The 23,717-nt window shown below is 42.2% G+C and overlaps 1 protein-coding gene across 2 annotated transcripts in view; it reads right to left on the bottom strand.

Annotated features, from left to right (window-relative positions):
* DYM (dymeclin) overlaps positions 1–23,717 on the bottom strand; it is a 211,258-nt gene that overhangs the window by 78,402 nt on the left and 109,139 nt on the right. The window contains exon 14 of one of the 2 annotated variants that reach the window (XM_064736044.1): positions 14,852–15,016. The exons of the other annotated variant lie outside the window; for it this stretch is intronic. Within the exon in view, the coding sequence (XP_064592114.1) occupies positions 14,852–15,016 (165 nt within the window). The remainder of the gene's footprint in view (positions 1–14,851; positions 15,017–23,717) is intronic. 2 annotated transcript variants of the gene reach the window in all.

Genomic DNA, 23,717 nt, shown 5'->3' with positions numbered 1-23,717 from the left:
CACGCTGTAACAACACAGTACTTGAAAAATATGTATCTGAAACGAAAATTGTTTACATCCTTCACTGTAATGTCAACATCATCCCCTTTGAAGCATTTCTGTGAATTTCTGTTCTTAGAAACAAACCTGCAAAAGGTAGCCTGTCATAAATCAACCACTTTTCAAAGGAAAATTGAGGTTAAAATAGATAGGAAATTAAAGATAGCTATTTTCATCCTGAAAAATACTGCATCACCAAAAGAAAACATTTATCAAGAATATTAAATTTTTTGTAAGGGATGTTAATATCCAGTCAGAACCCAACTGCAGTGAATGCTGAACAAAACAAGGGATAATGAAGCATTTCATAAGAGTGCAATTCACTATGGAAAAAGCTACAGTTAATGACCTACACGGAGGTTAACTTGGCTTTAGGAAGTCCCAGCCTGCCCTTGCCCAGTTCAGTGTAAATGCTGTGCCAACATCCTGGGAAATCAGCCCACAGCATTTTTTAAGTCCTGTTATTTAACATTTCTCTTTATTTTCTTTATTTCTCTCTTTTTGGTAGCTCCAGCCTCTCAACAACACCCATGTCCTTTCCTATGTATGTCTGAGAGATAATGCCAGGGCCTTTCACTTGCTTCCTTTTCCATGTATCTTTATTACCAACAGTAAAGTTGACCTCCCTAACATCACATCCCAAATTCACAGTGTTTAGTGATCTTCTCTCCCTTGTTCTATAGTTCATAAAAAAAAAAAAAAAATTAAAACAAAAAACAAACAAAGCCCACACAAACAAACAAACAAAAAAGGTGGGGGAAAACAACCTGTGATGCATCACCGGAGGGATTTAAAAGCTTTGTGAATGTGAAACTTTAGTGACCTTGGCAGTGCTGGGGGAATGGGTGGACTTGATGCTTTTAGAGGGATTTTTCAGCCTAACGATTCCATTAAATGTAGAGCATGGACCTAGAAAGGTTAAAACACATCTCCAGGGAAAACCATAAAGGTATCAAGAATATACCATGGTCTCCAGCATATACAGAAGCATTTAGAAATACACTACAGCTTGAAATGCTCTGAACTACTCATCATTGCAGGAAGATGACAATCTTGGAACGGATCATCTGGAAGCCTTTAAGGAAGGAAAAATATTTGGAGTACTGAATTCTCCCAGTTTTTGTCTCCATCACCACCACTGTTCTCCCAAACAAACATGTGTGATCAAAATCACCGTAGCTCACAGCAGGAAAAGGTTTGTCAGCATCCTGAAGGATCCCCGGCTTGGACTGTCTCCTCATCTTTTATTAAAATATTTTCCATATCTAGCAAAAGTCACATCTTACCCAAGTTTCACAATCCAACCTTGACAGAGCTGAAATGCAATCCTGTTTCTCCACTCTAGTCTGCCTGTCAATGTTTTCAATTTTATTCTTCAGTGAAAAAGGTGTTACAGACAATACCAATGAGATCTAGAAAAGTTACATGGGCATTAATAGCCTCTATTAAGAAAAAGCAGGTTTTATTTAGATAAAGCTTTAAAGCTATTGTTCATTACTTTTCAGTAGGAAATATGTCATTATTTCTCACATACACTGTCATCTGAAATTACCTTACCCACTGCTGAACCTGTCATTTTGAAGAGAGATTATTTTATTGCCTTCAGACATCCTCAAGTCTCAGAACTGGTGGGACAACTAACAAAGATTTGATTTAATTATTTATTTCAACGCTCTTGCAGTTGTGCAATATTTTTCCATCTTAAAAACTAACATGATAGCTTTTAAGTCCTAGTCCTTTGAGCTGCACAGTAATTAAATTTACATTGTCTTCAATTTATTTGGAAATTAACCTCCTTCCCACAGAGAAAGAGGTTGAGCTTTACCTCCCACTCAGTTGTATAAATCTTATTCTGCTGTGTAATTCTTCCTGCCTCTATCAATCTAAAAATCCTCCTCAATTCCAAAACATTGCCCTCCCCAAAACACACTTTTAAAAAAGGCAGATTTCTGTGATGTTCCAGGTCATTCTCTGTTTTTCCCAAAGTTAAGACAACATTTCCAGGAACTGACTTCATGATGATAAAGCAAACACTAACAAATTTCATATTCTATACTGTATAAAAACCAAGTACAACCACCATGGGTTGGGATGTTAATTCCACTCCCGCTTGGGAAACAAATGCTAGGCCATAGGATCAAACATAAATTGCATTTCAATAGGATATTCAGAAGACACACAGTAAGAGTCCTTCTAGGCATGTACAAACATTGTTCTGAATTTCAATTTATCCAGGTGACAGAACCATAGAATCATTTAGGCTGGAAAAAGCCTCAGAGATCACAGAGTCCAAGCTGTGCCCGACCTTGTCACCCAGCCCAGAGCATTGAGTGCCATGTCCAGACCTTCCTTGGGCACCTCCAGGGATGGGGACTACATGGACAGCCCCTTCTAATTCCTGACCTCCCTTTCCATGTGGAAATTCCTCCTCATGTCCAACCTGACCCTCCCCATGCCCAGCCTGAGGCCGTTCCCTCTGCTCCTGTCCCTGTTCCCTGGAGCACAGCCCGACCCCCCGGCTGTCCCCTCCTGTCAGGAGCTGTGCAGAGCCACAAGGGCCCCCTGAGCCTCCTTTGCTCCAGGCTCAGCCCCTTCCCAGCTCCCTCAGCCTCTCCTGGGGCTCCAGCCCCTTCCCAGCTCTGTTCCCTGCCCTGGACACGCTCCAGCCCCTCAGTGTCTCTCTTGTGCTGAGGGCCCAGAGCTGTCCCCAGCACTGGAGCTGCCTCAGCAGTGCTGGCATAGATCACAGATGAGTTTTCCCAACCCTGGTGGTGTAATCTGAAATCTTAATTCAAGGCCAAAACTATCTCGGATACTGAAGCAATTTGTAAATGTGAACAACTACACAGACAGTATAAAGACTCTCAAAGATAAAATCAAGATAATCATGGTATTTTACAATTAAGCCAAGTTGTAACACTGTGATGAAGTAGAGACTAGATAAATGGACAGGGAGGTGGACAGAAACCTGGCTAAACTAAAAGGGTCAGAGAGCTACAGTCAGCAGCACAAAGTCCAGCTGGAGCCCAGCCAGAAGTCGTGCACTCCATGTGGTGATTCCAGAGGAGGCCACGGAGCTGCTGCCAGGGCTGGAGCCCCTCTGCTCTGGAGCCAGCCTGGCACAGCTGGGGCTGCTCAGCTGCACCAGAGAAGCTCCAGGGACACCTGAGAGCCCCTGCCAGGGCCTGCAGGGGCTCCAGGAGAGCTGCACAGCCCCTGGGGACAAGGCAGGCAGGGACAGCAGCCAGGCAATGGCTCCCAGGGCCAGAGGGCAGGCACAGATTTTGGCCCATTGGGAATGAGGAATTGCTGGCTGGGAGGGTGGGCAGGCCCTGGCCCAGGGTGCCCAGAGCAGCTGTGGCTGCCCCTGGATCCCTGGCAGTGTCCCAGGCCAGGCTGGATGGGGCTGGAGCAGCCTGGGACAGTGGGAGCTGTCCCTGCCCATGGCAGGGGGCGGAACAAGATGGCCTTTAAAGATGACTTGCAACCACTCGAGGATTCCAAGAGCAGTGTTTCCCAACATCTCCACTGATGCCCCAGCTGGTGGGGCAGGCTGCAGCCTTGGCAAGTTTGCAGGTGATACAGAACTGGGAGGAGAAGCTGAAACACATGATGGTTGGGCTGCTAGAGGGACAAGGACAGGCTGGATAAACACTATGGATAAACACAGCTACGAAGGGACGTACCAGACCCTGGGAGTTGAGGGTCAACCACATGCAAAGCAGCTTTGCAGCAAAGGCCCCCATGTTCCTGGGGAACACAGAATTGAAGGTGCACCAGCAAGTGACCCTCATAGCAAAGAAAGCCCTGGGCCCCTTGGGCTGCATGAGGCACATCACCACCAGCCCAAAGACGAGGTGATCCCCCCTCTCTGCTCAGCACTGGGAAGCCTCACCTGGAGCACTGAGCTCCCAGCAGCAGGGACATGCACACACCTCAGCAAGCCCAGCAAAGCACCACAAAGATGATGAGGGGACTGGAGTGTCTCACATGCAAAGAGAATCTGAGAAGCCTCTGATTAGCCTGGGAAGAAAAAGCTCACAGGGCTCCTAAAACATACAAATATCTGATAGGTGACAAGGTGGTGCTAGATCATAGGTAGGACTTGATGACCTAAAGGTCTTTTCCAATCTAGATGATTCTGTGATTCTGATGGGAAAGTCTAGAGATGATTAAGCCAGACACACTGATGCCCAGAGAAAGGACAAAAGGAAATGGGCCCAAATTGCAATACAGGAAATTGCATTTAACCGTAAGAGAAAAACCACAAGTTACACAGAGAGCTTGTGGAGTCACCATCTTTGAAGACAGCAAACATCAACTGGATGTAGCCTTGGGCATACAGCTCTTGGTGACCCTGCCCTCGGACATGAAAATCTCCAAAGATGCTTCCTAACCAGGCACTTTAACGATTCCCTGAAATCACAGAGCACAAACATTGAACACAACTCAATAAACAACAAAATGCAAGGAAAACTGTCTGCTGGGAATGAATACCAAGTCAATGTAGAAACCTGTAAAGCCACAACTGCACTACAAAGCACTCTGGGAAATACAGAAAACATACTTCAGGGTAAAATCCTGCAGTAGCAAGAGGATGGCTTGTTGATTAATTACAAAAATGCTGTATTGGAAAGATCGGATTTTATTTATTAGGTTGGAAGCTTTTTATAAACACCAATTTTAAATTTTTGCCGAATGAATGTCACACTAAAAGCAAGGACTTGCTTTTTTTTTCACTCTGGTGAAAAGGAAAATATCCATGTCGAATTCCATTTAAAAGTCTTCTGCAAAACTGAGAAGCAATCAACTGGAAGTCAAAAACTCCATCTCACTACTGCTAGCAGGTCTGTTAGAGGTACGTTACCATATCTTATCTATAAAATTAGATTTTCCTCATTTATAAAATATTCTGGGAACTACAGAATACAGGCAAAATGTAATACTCCACATGATGCACCTAGAAGTATTTAAAGTAACCAAGTGCACAAGGCAGGAATATTAAATGGGAACTTTAAAATCTTTCATTAGTTACATGTATTGAACCAGTTTTCAGCTAGGCTGACGCCCCAGAAAACCTTTCCAGCAGAAGAAAAGCCAAACACTAATCACTGTCCTGGAGGTTACACTGGGGCTGGAGGATTAGTCATCTTTGGAAACCAGTTGTGGTTGTTCTTATTTTCCTCTCCCACTGCTTTTTCTGATCTGTGGCTGCTGCAGTGGGAGCATTCTCATCAATGTTTTCTCATAAATTCAGCTTACAAACACGAAAGAACAAAACCACTTAAGAATAGCTCACAGCTCTCACCCCCTACATCCTGCTGCAGAGTGAGGATCCAAAAACTCCTTACACAACTTAAATCAATCCTTTGGAGGATTGGAATAAAGAGCTGACTAAATCTTCCCCCCAAGCCTCTCTCTGCATTTCGTGGTTAAATAGGCTGTGGTGAGGAAGGGAGATACCAAAATGTGAGAAGACATAACAGTTGTTGTTTTCAGATGTTCTCAATAGAAGCCAGAAATTAAAAGAAGGAATTCTTACAGAGTTAATTACAGTGTTATTAATTCTGCAGATCTGGAATGGTTTGGGTCACTGAGGTCAGTATGAACGGATCTGGATGCCCGTTTCCAATTTTTCAGATGTTACACCTTCAATAAGCAGGTCAGCAGTGTTCCCTCTTTCTTTCCTCCCCATCCTGTTCCAGCCACATGAGGAGCCAGGCCAGGAGTGCAGGACCCAGCAGCCCAGGGCTCTGCCTCTGCTGTAATGTGCTTATGACCCCTCACTGGCGGCACCTGCTCCTCTGATGGAGAATCACTGATTTAAATTCAATAGCTGGGCAGCTGGGACACTACCCAAAACTACATCAGAAGGAGAACCATCAGGATGATGCCTCTAATCACTTATACTGTTAATCAAATATTTTTAAAAATATTTTTTAAAATCAAAATAAGCCAAACTTCCAGACTCATGCTATCTACAGCTGCAGTTAATTAGAAGAATATAAACCCTCAGGTATTTTCACGAAGCAGGTCTCCCCTATGGCTCCTGTGCAGAATATCTCCGCAGCACATATCACAACATCTGGTTTGAGACAATTTGGGCATACTGGGAAACACCCAGTGAAACTGGGTCTCACTATATAAGGGTTATCTCCTGGACTCATCACTTTTAAACTAACACACCAGCCCCACATCAGCAGACCACTCAGATATCCTTCTTATGCACAACATCCCACTAACCAAATTACATTTCAAGTTAAAGTCTCCTATGAAGCTACGAGTATGTTGTAAGGTTCTCTCATTTTTAACTGCACTGCTGATTCTTGGGGTTATTGACTAAAAATAACTGCCGAACTAAAATTTTATATATTTTATGAAGTGGGACACTTTGCATCCAACTTTAAAAGCATAAAACTTTAAATCTCTTGTCCTCTACATTAACAAGATTAATTTCTTGCTGCTTCTGCTCCTCAGAGTCCTTGATCAAAATTTAAAATTTCCCTCATCACCACTGTTCATATGCACAATTTGAATCCCTTAAGCTCATCCATCTCTGTCTCTAGGAGACACCTGCAAAGACGTTTGCTGCACCGTTCGTCCTCTGAATCATTTGTTACTCAAGATTTGCAAAGTTCTTTGCATATTTTAGTACTGAGGGTACTGCCCAGCTCTGGGTAGACACCCAGATCTCCCTCAGGAAACCCACAAAAGTGGTTTAAACATTTAGTTCTCAACTGATATCAAGATGTAGATACTCCTACTTAAAAGGGGGGAAAATGTATACATTCTGATGCTTCAGGCATTCTGACTGGAACATCTTAATCAAAATTATCAATTGTGACAACTTTAGCTGCTGTCAATACTTTCTTTAATTTGAGAAATTGGAAGACGTTTTGAATCAGTAACATGTTTGTTATTTTCTAAGTGAATAATTTTCTATATTTAGGCATTAATTAAATATTTTACTAAGCTGCCTTCACTAGTCAAAGTTCATGCAAAATTTGGGACATCAGAACAGACATGAGTGCATCACCTAAATGCAGAAAGCCAAGAATATCTGCAGGGCACTCCCTGCTGCCAGCGGCACTGACTTCAGGAAGCTGCTGGAGAGGTGCATCCAGGGAAGTTAGCAAAGACAGAGGGGCTGGATCTCAGCAAGGCATTTTAGTCTAAGGATCAAACTGGCTGAGATGAGCATAAATTCTTTCTCCTTTCAGCTATAAGCTGTTTCAGTATATTCCGACTGACACACATTTTGTTAGCATTCCCCTGAACTCTTCAGACAAGCTATGGCATTTTTCTCCTTTTACTCCCAAAACAATAGCTTATTTACATACTTACCAAAGAATAAGACACCCTCCCAATGCTGATTAAATGCCAGACGTTACGTAGGAACGCAAAACCCCGGACTCTGAACATACTGCTACAATGGAAATGTGTGAAAGTAATTTTGTTCCAGTTTCATCTCATGGGAATGTGGGCTCATAAGCAACTAATTAAAAATAATTCTGACTGATCGAGATGTGTTTTAGCTTCACATGAGAATGCAACTAGAAAATGTCTGTGATAGATTTTTACCAGGGTGGGAGGAATAAAGATTATAATAAAGAAAGAACCTCACTCTTGCAATTTTTCTCCATTCAATTTCATTCTTTGTACATGAGAATGCAGAGTTTTGGCAACCTGTGCTGTTTTGTACTATTTGGGTCAAATTACTCGGGGAACCTGAGAAGATATAATTTTTAGTGGGAAGATTCCAAATGAAAATGCATCCTTTTAAAGCAATCTGTAAGGCAAACAAATGAACAAAACCCTGCATGGCAATCTGCCTGCAACTTCCATTTTTTATGCCAAAAGAAGCCACTTTGATCCACTCATCTGCACAAGCCATAGGAATTCCCTCAGCTACTTCCTCCTTCAAGTCCAATAGCTTTGGCTGGACTTGGACATATCTTTTAGGAGAACATCCAATCTCATTTAAAAATTCCAATCTAGGGAAATCCAGAGCCCTTGTTATTCCAGCGACTCATATACCATGTAAAAAAAGACAGACCAGTCTCAGCTGGGTTTGCTTTCCAGCTACTGGACTGCATTGTACTTTTGCAAAGGATCACAGAATATCCTGAGCTGGAAGGGACCCCAAGGATCGTCCATTCCATCTCCAGCCCTGCACAGACCCCCAGCAATCCCACCCTGGGCATCCCTGGCAGCGCTGCCCAAAGGCTCCTGGAGCTCTGGCAGCCTCGGGGCTGTGCCCATCCCTGGGGAGCCTGGGCAGTGCCAGCACCCTCTGGGGAAGAGCCTTTCCCTGATATCCCACTTAAACCCCTCCGACAAATCTTATTAAAGAGCCCCCTTATTGAAGGATTTATTCCCCCTTAATCTTCCAAATAATTTAAGGAGCAAATTCATAAAAATGCCATAGAGTACTTCTGATTTCTTTCAAAGTCAACCTGCTCCTTTTATCTTTTTGCATGATCTATGTGCGTGGAATTCCACCAGCTTCAAGAAAATACACCTTGCTTTCATCATGCTTACATGACAATTACATTTTTATATCAGCAATCTCTTCCCTTCACTGATTGCTCCTTCTCTAAAAACTATTTTAGATACTTAATTTTAAATAGGGCAGGACTTAACAAATCAATGCAGAGGGTTTCCACTAGACATGCATCCACTTGATAAGCACCCAGTTAAACTGTATTTGAGAGCTGCAAGCCAGGCAGTTCTTCACCCAATGAATACCCACACCAATGATTTTATATCACACTGGCTTCTTGATCACTATGCTATGCAGTATAAAGATAAATAATCTGTAATAGAATTATTTATAAACAATTCTGCTCTGCCAAGTCACTCGATGTTGAGTGTAAAGTGATCCTTCCATAATAAACAACTCCAAGCCTCCAACAAAATTATGAGCAGCTGACTAAAAATCACAAAGCAATAAAATATTAAATTATATTCATTCAACAGACCTCTCTGACCTTTTTTTTTTTTAAATTCTATTTTTTCCCCCAAAGAAAAATTATCAAATGAGCTGGATTTTGGGGAAATGAACCACACCAATGCAGCGGCCAAAAAAAAGCCTCATCTCCTGAGCTGTGGCCCCAGCTCAGAAACTGAGCCCCACAAACCATCCTGCATGGAAGCTCAGAGAACAGAGTTTCCATAGAAATTTACAGGCCACTCTAGAGAAATAACAGCATATGGGTATTAATAAACCAGCCTGAATCCTTGAAGAAACATTAATGCAGTTTGATTGTCTTTTTTCTTTTGTCTTTTTTTCACTTGTTCTTGCTTCTATTTACTTCTTAAGTGACTTAATTAAATTCTGTTCAGCTGTTCCAAGGTCTGCCTAAGACTGAAGTTTAAAATACACCATAACCACTGAACTCAATGACTATTGGTTGACAATTACAGCAACTCACAGCATTGGGCAAGCATTGAAAATAAAAAGTAAAACTGTACATATTAAGCCCAGTAGGAAAAAGACCACCTTTGAGAGTTCAGGTTTAACACTGGTAATGGAGGCAGTTAGAATTTATCAGTGGCACAGCATTAAGACAAAAAAATTTGTTCACTGTCACAAAAATGTACCATTTCCAACTCTGACACTAAAAGCTGGAGATCCTATGCCATGTTTCAACAACAAGAAAAATTTCCCAGTCCAACCACAAAGATACTTTCTGACAATGTAATGACACTGCAGTCCCTGAATGGTACCAACCCAGTCCCCATCAGCCTTTCAGCTTGGCAGGATGCTGAGCAGAGACCACTGAATGGTGTTTGGGGGAACAGAAAGGAAAAAGAGGAGGAAAAAGATCATTGGTAAAATGCCAGCTTTGGAAGCAAAGTGCAGAATCTTATTTAAATATCCTGCAGAAAAATAATGTTTTTATTCAGTATTGTAAAAAAAAACAAACCAAAAACCAAAAACCCACAAGCTTGTTTATTTCTGAAGAGTGCTTAAATCTACCATTTTTTTACACGTATTGGAGAAATAAATTTTTCTTTGGGGAAAAATATTTTAAACTATGCTATCTAACATTCCAAAAATAGCCTGCTTTAGTGATAAATGAAGTGAAGCTAGTTCTTGCCTGTGACAGATCCAGATTCTGCCATCCTCATTACTCTACTTTTAACTCTATGACAAATGTGGGGCCATTTATGAAAGCTCTGACAGGTTAAGCTCACAGTGAAGTAAGGATCAATGTTTGTCTTATCCCTGGAAGTGTTCCAGGCCAGGTTGGACAGGGCTTGGAGGAACCTGGGACAGTGGGTGGTGTCCCTGGAAGGGGTGGAATAGGATAAACTTTAGGCTCCCTTCGCACCCAAAGCATTTAATGACTCTAAACAAGGCTGATGCATTGACTATTTTACCAACTTAGGGCGAGCTTTTCACACTAACTGCCTAAAAACTCAATGGCAACAAATGCTCAGGATTATTGGAGAAAAAAAATTCACATCTGTCAAGCCTCATTTGAAAGAATATGAATTGCTGTACATCTCCACAGAGCAAATCCAATTAATCCAAGTAGAAGCCATTTAAGGTTCAATAATACACATGTTTGCCTCATGTTTTTCCCCACCTTCTTTTCACAGACTAAAGTCAAAGAAAATATGTCAGAGTTGCAAATGCTTAAGCTGTTTTTGAGGATGATACCTAGACACCTTTCCTGCATTGTCAGGTCAGTAATCCACACCAGGACACAGGACTGGGATCCAGGCCCTGTGCCCTAGCACAGCTCGCACTCCAAGGAAAAAGGAACTGGAAACTGGATAAAAAATTCAAGCTGGCTTTAAGCAGCACTTGAGCATCAGGTTGCAGCAACAGAACCATTTCTAGTAAATTAGCAGCATTTCTCAAAGCTAAGCTCCAAGGCCGTGATCCCAATAAGGCAGCACATTCTTAAATGAATATAATTGCATAATTCCATTGACTCTGATGGCATGGGAGAAGGACGGCTGCAAAGCTCATTCTCCATACCCTTCAGACAATGCCAAAACACTTCTGAAAGGGAGCATTATAATCTTATGAGATACATTTTGCTGTTTAAACAAACCTAGCATTAAGTAATAAAAGATAAGCAAAATGGGTAAACTTAATGTCAATTTGATATCGTATTTCTTGGTCTTTTTTTACTTAGGGGAAAAAACCCTTAATTAAAATTAATCCATTACAAATTTTACCTCTGCAACTTTAAGACATATTTACCCAATTTACAAGGTTCAGCAAAACTGCATTTCCTGCTTTCACAGAGTGTCAAGCTTGCTATGAAACTAAAACTGTCCATAATTTGTTCAGCATCCCAGAACTAATCATTGCTTGTTAGCTGCCTCTTTGTCAGTACATGCACTAAGCCAGTCTTCCTTCAAAAGCAATTTTCCTGAGCTTGACTGCAACCCAGAGAGGTCTAAAACAAAACAGGAACACACACGAGCATTAAAACATCACACGATGAATATGAAATGCAAAAGGAAACAGTAATAGTGGCAAACATATCTCACATCACAAAGCAGTTGCTGCAATAAAAACTACATAGCACAGTCACAACAGAATTATTAGATATTAGGAATTTTGCATTACAAACTCAGGCTCAATATTTATGCTATGCTAATGCTGTGCATAGTAAAATGGGTATGGTACCCACTATGTTTCTAGAATTTGCAATAGACCACAAGCAACATTGGCACTAAATCCCAATGAAAGCTGCCTGGAAACTGGTGCTGTGGGCTTGCTCCCTGAGGGACAGCAAAATAAATATGTGCTATTTTGCATTCCCTCTTCCCTGCTTTAACCAGTGTTGGCTGTCCAGTAAGGGTGGGTTGTGGTGTGCTTGTGCCACATCATCACCAGGCTCTTACACACATCCATGGAACACTGTAAACCTGACAAACACAGAATGGTTTGGGTTGGAAGAGACCTGAAGGACCATCTGTTACCACACCCCTGCCATGGGCAGGGACAGCTCCCACTGTCCCAGGCTGCTCCCAGCCCCATCCAGCCTGGCCTGGGACACTGCCAGGGATCCAGGGGCAGCCACAGCTGCTCTGGGCACCCTGGGCCAGGGCCTGCCCACCCTCCCAGCCAGCAATTCCTCATTCCCAATGGGCCAAAATCTGTCCCTGCCCTCTGGCCCTGGGAGCCATTGCCTGGCTGCTGTCCCTGCCTGCCTTGTCCCCAGGGGCTGTGCAGCTCTCCTGGAGCCCCTGCAGGCCCTGGCAGGGGCTCTCAGGTGTCCCTGGAGCTTCTCTGGTGCAGCTGAGCAGCCCCAGCTGTGCCAGGCTGGCTCCAGAGCAGAGGGGCTCCAGCCCTGGCAGCATCTCCGTGGCCTCCTCTGCACTGGCTGCAGCAGCTCCAGCTCCTTGTGCTGTTGGAGCCAGGGCTGGGGCAGCTCTGCAGGTGGGCTCTCACCTGAGCCCAGGGGCACAGGGGCAGGATCCCCCTGTCCTGCTGCCTATGCTGTTTTTGAACATGTTTAATGCAAACGTTAATATATTTGCACATAAAATCTACCAAAATAGTAATGAAAACTGTAATTTTTTGATAAGTACAAAGACAGGCAACACTATCTGTGGGTATCAGAGCATCACTGGAGACCTTCTGCTCTGGACTAAAATTTATATTCTTTGCCAAGAATACTAGATGGTGGGATGGCGATTTATGAATCACCACAATTATTATCTTCTGCCTTTAGTAATTTGTAAATTCCATCTCTTCTCTAAACAGGCTGATCACACAATAAAACACTGTAGTACTTAACAGAGGATGGATGCATGGAATCAAACAAAAAGCTTTTGACACCTCACTTATTTTGTTGTATTCAATGCTACTTACAGACTTAGGCAAATTTCCTGACTGTACTTCTCTAATCATCCAATATCAAAACAACAATGGAGAATTAGCCATAAAAAATAGCTACCTCTATATTTTTACAGCAGCAATTTCTATTTCAAATCCTCCGTTCTCCTCCTATCTCAGAAAAAGATAATCTGCAATGAAAATCTGAGATTTTAAAATCTCCCCAATTGATGTACTCTAATATACCTCAACTGATGCATAAGCCCCATTTCAGAAAGTGATACCAGCAAAAAAATATCCCCATCAGTTGTGGTAAGTGGGGAGTAACTAGATGAATGTTTTTCTCTAAAAACTTCACAAGCTTCTTACATGAAAACACATACAGTGTTATCAGTGCTTATTTTCATCCACAGAACACCTGAAAGATGCAACATCCACGGAGAAGCACTCAGTCTCACAAGGGTGATTTTGTCAGCTCAATATGTAGTGCTGTTGCTGTACAGAATTACCAAAATTTCATGGAAGCAAGCTGGAAGAATTACACTATTTATTTTACATTTTCAGGCTATCATTTCTACATGTAAAACATTACATCTGAAAGAAGATTGCAGTGTAGACTGCACTTATTATTAGTATTCATTTTTAAATAAGCCTTTGAAATCTCAGGCTTTTGACTGCTTTAATACCATGTCCCTGTTCCAAATTAATCTGGAGAATGCCCCTGGGACAGCTAGATTTTCATGTCCTGTTGAGATCTTCAGAGTAATTCTCCATCATTATGTACTACTATAATTTTTTTCTTTTGTACAAAAAGAGCTATTTCAGCTTGCATGCTGTATTTTCTTCCCTTGACAATCAAGCTGGTTTTACTTATGTTTACTGTGTGGTCCCTTGCTATTGTATGCTGTCTTAGCTGGGAAGCTGCATTTCCACCCTGGATGCCTTCCATGTTCTGATCAATTCTGTCACGCAATTTTTCCCTTGTTTTCCCAAAGCTTCTAGGGACTAGGTTAATATATTTAATTATCCACAGCATCAACAATGATGTAGTAAAACTTTAATTTTTACTTGGAGTAAACAGCTAAGAGAAATCCTTTGGGTATGGCAAGTAGGACTTTTAAATTCACCCTTTTTACGGTTTATGTTAAGTATCTATAATTTCCTATCACAAAGAAGGATTTGGGGCTGATGGATTCTCATAATTCTTATTCTGTATAATTAAAAGGAATCAGACATAAAAAAAAGGAGACATCTTTAATTGTCCCAAGTAACAATCAATAGAAGAGGAAATGGACTCAACTTCTGTCACGGGAAGTTTAGGTCGGATATTGGGAAAAATTTCTTAACCCCAAGGGCTGCCAGGCACTGGCGCAGCTGCCCAGGGCAGAGGTGGATTCCCCGTCTCTGGAGTGACTTAAAAGCTGTGTGGATGTGGCACTTGGGGACATGGGTCACTGGTGGCCTTGGCAGTGCTGGCCAATGCTTGGACTCGATCTTAGAGGGCTTTTCCAGCACAAACAATCGTGTGATTAACTTCCACGAAAACTTCCTGAACTTGAGGCAAAAGCTCTATCATTTCTACTCTTGAAAAGCAAATTATATAGACAATGTTACAAAAAAAACAATGGGTGTCAAGAAGTATTAGATACTTGCATGTAACCTCTGCACCAGTTCCAAACAAACTGTACAACTGCAATGCAAGTTTTGTGAATCACAGCTCAAGTTCTTATGCCAAGGCTTTGGAAATGGATTAAAATACTTTAACATAAAAAGCACTTAAAGCTTCAAAAGGCCAAAGAATTTGTGTTCTAAATTTAAAAAGACAAACCAAACCATTAGCAGACTCCCATTTCTAACACACTTTTTAGAATATACATCAAGGATGTCATAAAGACACAAACTATCCCCTTAGAAATCAAAATTATTCATCAGTTCACTGAAAACATGCACAGATCAGTCACAGGGCATGCAGCATGCAGTAAATGGAGAGGAGAGGTTAATAACCTGGAAGCATAGGATCTGAGAATGTGAGAACAAGTTAAAGACAAGAGTTCCTCTCCATTGTCACTGAGGGTCGAGAAGCAATGCTGCAGCGTAGAGCAGTGGGAGTGGGGGAAATACAGTTTGTCCAAGACATACACATATCTCCGCAAGTGGCGGCAGGTATAACTGAAAGACAAGGGTAGAGGGAGACAAAACAGAAAAAAGAGGTGTTTTCCTTTAAGAAAGCTAAGTCATGGTTCAACATCCCTGGCTTTTGTGCCAAGAGTCAATGGAAGGTGCCAAGAAAGCAATGGAGCGGTTTGACATAAAACAAACAGTTTCAAGAAACAGAGGGATCTGTTTGCCCCTGTGCCCACACGCTGGTTCTGTCACTGCTGCACGGGGAATTTGCCAAATCTCACACATTAGACACAAGAATTTGGGCTTCTTTTGGATGTGTGTGTCATTTCTCTCCCTCCTCCCCCTGTTTTTTGCTCCTGGCATCATCTTAAGAGAAGTTTTATCTCTCTGAATAAATGCAGGAGACTAGTCCCTGATTTACAAAGGTTACCTTTAAAAAAGACCTAATAATGTTCACAAAATTTAACCGCCTTTCATGAAAACTGACTGTTGACTTAAAGGGGAAAAAATCATACTGAATTATTGCTCTTGTAGTCTGGGATTTCAGTGGTAGAGCATTCCTGTATTTAATTCTAGTTGCTCAAATGCAATGGCTTAATTATAACAGAGTCACTCAATTAAGACCTGGCCAGCTTTTCCATTAAGACCTAGAGTCACTTCTACGAAGTAAATACAGAGCAAGCAATAAAACATTTAAAATTGATATTAAGCAACCCTGAATGCACCTGAGTAAGAGATATATTGCCTATGCACAGGATATCCTCCCACTCATAATGGAAAGGAAAATAAATTCATTACCGTCGTTCACCTGCAACAAACTGCATCACTGGAAAACTCTGAGGCACATAGAAAATATAACCTCAACTACCTTTTATTATAGGGTTTGTACAGAAAATACTTCACGGCATAATAGTGCACAGCCAGAGTGTGCCAAGTACCATGATGTGGTGTGATGATGTGTCTCAGTGATCTTACAGCTGAACTTGGTAATCCTGGAAATCTCTTCCAACCTTAATGATCCTGTGACTCTAAGTTGTCCAGAAAGTGCTTCAACTGGCCCTATATACTGAGAGACAAAAAGGTCAGCTCATGATGGTGCATCCAGGCTCTGCTGTCCTCATCTGCAGCCAGGGGACATGGCTCTCTCCAGGCCAGACACACCATGGAGTGCTAAACTGGGAAAGTTTCCCATGGAGATTTATGAAACCAAGTCTCTTCTGCTAACTTTGGCAAGAACCAACAACACCTGAACTCTAGGCTCCATCCAAATCAAAAAACCCCATTGTTTCATGGCATCATAGGTGGAAAATTGGCCCAGGGGTTATACACCCAACTATCTGCATTTCACAAGCCAGTGTCTCTCTAGATCCCTATGTGACATAGTCACATGTGCCTGAAACACTCTTTCCTGAGACATTTGTGTACCTCAGGGAAAAAAAACAGGACAAAAAAGAGTGCCACAACAGCTAATCAGTGCAATCAGTGGGACTCTCAGTCCAAGACTGCACCAAAACCTACCTCTCCCTCAACCTTCCTCTGCTTTGTTTTAAACAACACTCACTACTGGATTACACCAGTCCTATGTTTGCTCGGGAAGTTAAGGAACACAATATCCCTTTTGGCACTTCATCTGCAGACATGATAATTGTCAGGAGATGAAGAAGCTCAAGGATGCCATTTCCTAAGCCTTCCTGCCTTTTCTGCTTTCCTGACCACAGCACACTGTGAGCAAGGCAGGCTATTCTATTCACTCCATAGGCCAGGGATGGACAAGATAAAGGATTTACACGGTCCCATACTAAAGAAAACCCTCAACCCACAAGCCTGCTCTTCCAGCTACCTGGAGAGGCCACATATTTTTTTCCAAAAGCAAAATAAAGAGCATAATTTAGAATGATGATGCTTTGAAGATCTAAATGGTTCTAAGTCCACTGTTACCATTTACAGTAAATTTAACCAGGCCTCTTACTAGAAAACTCCTTCCAGCTATTCAATCTTGTTAGATTGATCAAGAAATTGAATGGATCTTCCCTTGTAAAATCCTACGATGGTTTCGGTCGGAAGGGACCTTAAAGCTCTTTCACCTGCTCATCCACCTTAAAGTCCCACCCCTGCCATGGGCAGGGACAGCTCCCACTGTCCCAGGCTGCTCCCAGCCCCATCCAGCCTGGCCTGGGGCACTGCCAGGGATCCAGGGGCAGCCACAGCTGCTCTGGGCACCCTGGGTCAGGGCCTGCCCACCCTCCCAGCCAGCAATTCCTCATTCCCAATGTGCCAAAATCTGTCCCTGCCCTCTGGCCCTGGGAGCCATTGCCTGGCTGCTGTCCCTGCCTGCCTTGTCCCCAGGGGCTGTGCAGCTCTCCTGGAGCCCCTGCAGGCCCTGGCAGGGGCTCTCAGGTGTCCCTGGAGCTTCTCTGGTGCAGCTGAGCAGCCCCAGCTGTGCCAGGCTGGCTCCACAGAGAAAGTGATAGCAACTATCTTTGACCCCTGCCAACATTCTCCATAGATGGGAAGAACAGGACTTGATCCCATAATCACCATATTCCGGCTTAACTGACCAACGGGGTGAGGTGACAGCACGTGGTGGAGGAGAAGTTTTGCCAAAACATCACCCAGAGGTTCTGGAGACACACCCAGGGTGACACAGCATCAGCAGCACTGCACTCCATAGGCATTCCTATTTTCAAAGCTGGACTAGTCTACTGACAAGTTTGACATTAAACTCACATCAAGAGCAACGCAACCCCCATAACTCTGTGACTTTCACAGCCACTTTGACCAGCAGAGCTTACATCAAATTGAAGACTAAGCATTTCTGTTATTAAATCCTCTGAAGTAAATCAGAATAAAATCAAGGCTTAAGAGCAGAATTCCTTTAAGACTATGTACATTAAGAGACATTGACATCAATTTTCACTGACTGCTTGTGAGTTTGAAATAAGCTTACTTCATCCACCAGAAATGAGGTATCCAGCTACATCTACTTTCATTGAAATTTTTATTTTCTGCATGTTTTATGGGGCAAATTTCTTTTACTTTATAGCAAAAGGTGATCAAACTTCAACTACAATACAGTACCTAAATATTTGAAAAAAAATAGTGCAAACAATAAAGACAATCATATTTGATTATAGGTGTGCGTGTGTGTGCATGTGTGTTATTCAGGTATCCTGTTTACCCGGAAAACAAAACTGTAGCTTACACTGTACTAAAAATCCCACTTCAGAAGACTCCAATCTCTTCATACAGAAATCCATCCGATCAACATTTTGAATTCTGATACGGCAACATGACAGTATTGATTTCTAAAAGCTTAAAGGTAGAATGCTTTGTTACAAAACTCTGTCAGGGAAATCTGGGTGGACTTGAGTTATCCCAATCAAAAAAAGTTAACTATTCATACATAACAGTAAACTATCACTCTATTTATGGTAATGAAAATAATAAAACTCCTCTCCTGCCTTCTCAGTACACAAAATACACAGTGACATTCAACAGAAGTATAAATTATGAACAAAATTCCATATGCTCCAGCAAAACAAGTTATTGAAGTTCTTTGTCTTTAATGGCCATGAAAGCCACAAAGCCCAAAACTTTCAGACCTAAAGCAACAGAGGTCAGCATCAGTATTTTGGAGACTAAAGTGCCAGGATCCTTTCTGCCTGGTAGTTCCCCATCTCTCACACTGCATCAGTTGGGACTCGCTGTGATTACAGAATATCAGCTGGATGGAAACATAAACATGAAAACCCAACAATATCTTTTAAGATAACAGAAGATGCTCAAAACTGACAGGCATCATGGCAAAGCACCAAATTCAGTCCTTATCAAGTCAGAAAGCAGCATTTAGAAGGCTCCAAGGATTTAATCTCATAGGTATTTTTATAGGTTTCTTGTTTGTTTTTCATTTTTTCTACTACACATTGAGGATGGAGAATTGAAACACACAAAAATCGAACAAAACATCAAAACCAACATAAAAATGCTCACTTGCTAATCATCAATAATGTGAATTTTGGAATAAAAACATACCTAAAGTAATTTTATACTGTAAGAGACGGCACAGAGAACCTGACATCTGTGATGAAGCCTGTAAACTACCTGCTACCTGAGAATTTTTTCCTCTCATGTTTCTGGCATCCCTCAGTGATTCCTTCTCTGATCATGGCACTGTCTAATCTTGCCCAGCAGCTGGTATAGAGAGGGCAGGGAGGAAGCTGCAGTATTGGCTGACAAAAGAAAAAAAGAAAAGAGAAAAGAAAAAGAAAAAAAAAAAACAAAAGGAAAAAACCTCAAATAAACCACATCAGTCAGCCATATCAACCTCCTAGAAAAAGGAAAAAAATGTTAATTTGCTCAAAGGGATAACTGATCCTGCTTTTAAGTCTCCCCAACTTCTGTGCTGTCCTTTCCTCTGCCACCCTGCAAGGGCAGCCTGTTCTCATCAAGAAGTGAATGCCTTCATCTGACTGCTGTGAGAATGCTCTCACTCATGTACCCCAATCTTCTGTAATCCTGAGGCTCTGGTCCTCTGCCTGAGAGTTTTTTAAATTTGTCTGAACCAGAAGAAGTTAAAATGAAGGCTGAGACTCTCTATTGTACTCACTGGTCACTGCTTGAAACCCAGGCACATGTAGGGGAAACATGCAATTTCTACACACACACAAAAATTAACCCAGCATATCTACATTTATTTGCAATTAAGTGCAGATTTGATGAACACAAAGAAAAGTTTTATTTAGTTTTCTTACCCCAGTCACTAAAGGTATTCTGATGACAGGAGTTAAGCAAGAGCATCAAAGACACACTCTAAAACATATGGGAGTTTGATGTGGGGACCCAGAGGGAAGGTGGAGGTTGCCATGTGAATAGAGAGAATATTTTCAGTAGGAAGGGACCTACAGCTTTCTAGTCCAGCTGCCTGACCAGCTCAGGGATGACCAAGTCAAACCATGCTAAAGCATTAGCCCAGGGTGCCCAGAGCAGCTGTGGCTGCCCCTGGATGCCTGGCAGTGCCCAAGCCAGGCTGGATGGGGCTGGGAGCAGCCTGGGACAGTGGGAGCTGTCCCTGCCCATGGCAGGGGGTTGGAATGATACAAGACTAAAGGTGCCTTCCAATCCAAACCATTTGGGGATTCCATGATGGACCATCTCTCTAAGAAGGCTGTTCCAGGGTTTTACCAACCTCTCCGTAAAAAAATGCTTCCTAATGTCCAGTCTGAACCTCCTCTGGACAATTTTGAACCATTCCCACCCATGCTATCACTAGATTCCAGGGAGAAAAGGTGACTCCCTTCCTCAGGAAGCTGCTGCAGGGAGCAATGAGGTTGTGCCTCAGCCTCCTTCTCTCCAAACCAGGCCAGCCCAGACCCTTCAGCTGCTCCTCACAGGACATTCCTTCCAGCCCTTTCACCAGCTTTGTAGCCCTTCTCTGGGAGCATCCAAGGACCTTCACATCCTTCTCAGATGGTGTTGGAGATTTTTTCAGGGATGGCCTAGAAGGCAGCTGTGAGGAGCAGGTTCTCACAGCCTGCTTCTGTGAACAGCAGAGGTTCTCAGGTTATTTTTAATTACAAGTAAAGGTGACAAACATGAAGGCCTTGAGAGCCTTGCACATCAGAGTTCTCAGGCAGCTTTCTCATAACAAGTGGATGTTCTATCTTTGGCTGTTTTGGGAAAGCAAGAATAATTTTGAGAACCCAAATCTTGGTATTGGAAACATAAGGAGGAGTTGGTGTGTTATCTCTGACCTATTGTGAGCTCAGATTTTGCAATGTGCATGAAGTGAATTAACACTGTTATAAAAGGTGCCTGATTGATGAATAAAGGGGAGTCGATGGCTGACCAACGCAAGGTGGGTCGTCTCCCTCCGACTTCAATAAGATGGTATGTCCAGAACTGCATGCAGTGCCCAAAATGACACTGCAACAACGCTGAGCCAAGTGGGATAATCCCCTCCCCTGACCAACTATTTTTGCTGTGTGTGATGCACGCCAGGATGCGGTTTTCCCTCTGGGAATGCCATGGCACAAAGGATGTGACAGCTTCCTGCAGCTTTAGTTATCCCCCTGATCATGTGGAAGCCCTCCAAGCAACTTGTGTGAAACCAGCAGATAGTCAAAACCAAAAAATAAGTAAGACTTTGCTGAAGATTCTTCCAAAGCTTCTCTGAAAATTTAAACATTTAAACATCTAATTGGCCACTGAAATTATTTTGGTTTAGGTGATCATATCACTTCCAATATTTAACTCAAACTCCACATTAATTCAAGAACTGAACATAAGGCTACAGCCACAGACTAAACCCCTAGCAAAAATAAGAGTTTGAAAACAAGAACTGTGGAAATTCATTACACATTTACATTAATCTTTTCATCCAAAATGTAAGACTTGAACAAGACAACAGCACTAAGCAAAACATGCAAAGCCACTTATTTGTTTAAACTAGAAAGATGATATTTTCTCTAGTGAAAACAACTATTATTTTAAAATAGGCAAAGGCAAAAATGTAAACAGCACCAGGCCAGCATCTTAATGACACAGAAAGGAAGCAAGCTGGACGGGGTATAGAAAAGTGGTATAAAACCAGTGTTCACTAACCCCTCTATAAACACAACCTAGGCAGAAACAGCATATACAGGATTCAAAAGAAAAATTCCCAGTTTAAGTAATCGTAATTCATAATCTTCTTCTTGGCACATGCCTGATTTTATGAGAGCTATAAATCTTTAATGTTATTGAGAAAAAGAAAGGTCTTGAAGACATACATGCCATGTGTATTAGCTCAGAGAAACTAGATTAATCTGCAGCAATAAAAAAAGCCAATTCTACTAAGCCTGATTAAATATTTAGGTCATATTGTTTCTGCAGCAGAATTTAAAAAATGCACAGCAAATAACATCTTTCCCTGAGCTTGAAGACTTAATCACTGTATTTTCAAAAGGCAGTTATGTTACAACACGACTCTACAGGAAAGCCAATATGAAAGTCTTTAAAAGAAAAATAAATGAAAGTATAAGCTAATTAAACTAGCACATGTTAATCAACACACTGAACTACCTCTGTACACGTGGGCAGAACGTCACGACATGCATTACTGTTCATGTTTGATAATTTGAGTTCTAGGAAGTCCTATTAGTCACTACTCCTCTGTTCCCAAAGACAAACCCAAGCGAAATACATTCTGTACTCAAACACCAAATACATGGTAACAACAACTTATTAGATCATCCACTCAATGAGAACTGATTTCTATTCTGCCTGATATGTCACAAATTAATGTTATTTCATAAGGCACAAAGAGCTGAAAGGCAAATAATCTCTTTGCCAATATCAAGGCCAGGTTGGACAGGGCTGGGAACAATGTGGTCCAGTGGAAGGTGCCTCTGCCCATGGCAGGAGGGTTGGAATGAGATGATTTTTACAATCCCTTCCTACCATGGGCCAGTCTAGGATTCTGTGATTCTTGCAACAGTAAAATACATCATGTACATCATGCAAAAATAGAATTTTGGATTGAACTTTTCATTTGTATTTAGTACACTGCCACTGATGACTTGATGAACTATGGTACTGATGAACCACAGCAAAAATCTAATTGTCTATTTGTATTTCAGTACCAAGAACATTTTGAAAGACCAACATGCCCAGGTTCATGGAAAGATGTTCTGGGCTACTTTGGGGCAAGTTTCTGCCTCTGTGGTGTTAGCACAGTTAAACTGCTTAAGAAATTCCTCATTTTTCATACAGTTTAAGTATTTTTGAATTATTATTCTTACAGTGGAGTCACAATTAAGATGAAAAAGACCTTAGGGGGTCTGTAGCCCAGCCTTCTGCTCAGAGCAGGGTTAAAACTGTATCCACACCTGAACAGAGGTTTATCAGAAGCCTCTCGGGGAGAGGTTCTACAACATCCCTGTGCTGCTGTGCCAATTCTGCCATGACCATGAGAAATTGCATTTTTCCCTCAGCCTGGAACCCCCTGACCATCTTCTCTCATCTTCCTGCCACACCCTTCTGTATAAAGAGCCTGGCTCCAACTTCCCAGCAGCCTTCTCATACACATGGGAATGCTGCTCACCCTTTCTGTGACCGCCCTACTGCAGCCTTGCCCCAAAGCCTTCTCTCCTCCAGGCTAAACAAGCCCAGTGTCCTCAGCCTACCTTTCCACACCAGCTCCCAGCCATCCTGCAGCCCTCCATGGGACTCCCTCCAGTCTGGCAGCTCCTCTGCTATGTCTAGGGGCCCAAAACCTGGATGCAGTTTTCCAGATGTGATCCCTCGTATTGCCACAAGTCAACACGCATGGCACTCTTGGATGTGTTTTACCAGATCCTGTGGACATGGATGTGTCAGTTCTAAAGTAAGCCTGACTTGATCCTTTTCCACTGCTGACACTTTCCTTCTTTCCTGATCCCCAACGAATGTCCTCTTCCAAGTAACATTCTCATAGATTTCTAAAAATACTTCATTCCTGCAGGCCTTCTTTTCAGATGCAAGTACCCCTAAATTTATATCTTACATCATAAAGTGATGACAGGATTTTAAATTACATTACTGCAAAACAGCAGTTTGGTGGCGAGGGGTCACCATGGGGTTAAAGGTGCCATAACAACATAGAAAAGGATGAAAATTATTTAAATGCTTAAGAAGCGATTATTTGTGATAATGTGTCACAGATGTAAGTTCCCATGCCCTGAAGCAGCACTCTGTCACAGTACTGGCCAAATGTACACGACAGGCTTAT

Source organism: Zonotrichia leucophrys, chromosome Z, assembly GCF_028769735.1.
Source record: "Zonotrichia leucophrys gambelii isolate GWCS_2022_RI chromosome Z, RI_Zleu_2.0, whole genome shotgun sequence".
NCBI classification, from domain to species: Eukaryota; Metazoa; Chordata; class Aves; order Passeriformes; family Passerellidae; genus Zonotrichia; species Zonotrichia leucophrys.
Note: the sequence above shows the minus strand (reverse complement) of the source record. Positions and strands in the feature narration are given on the sequence as shown.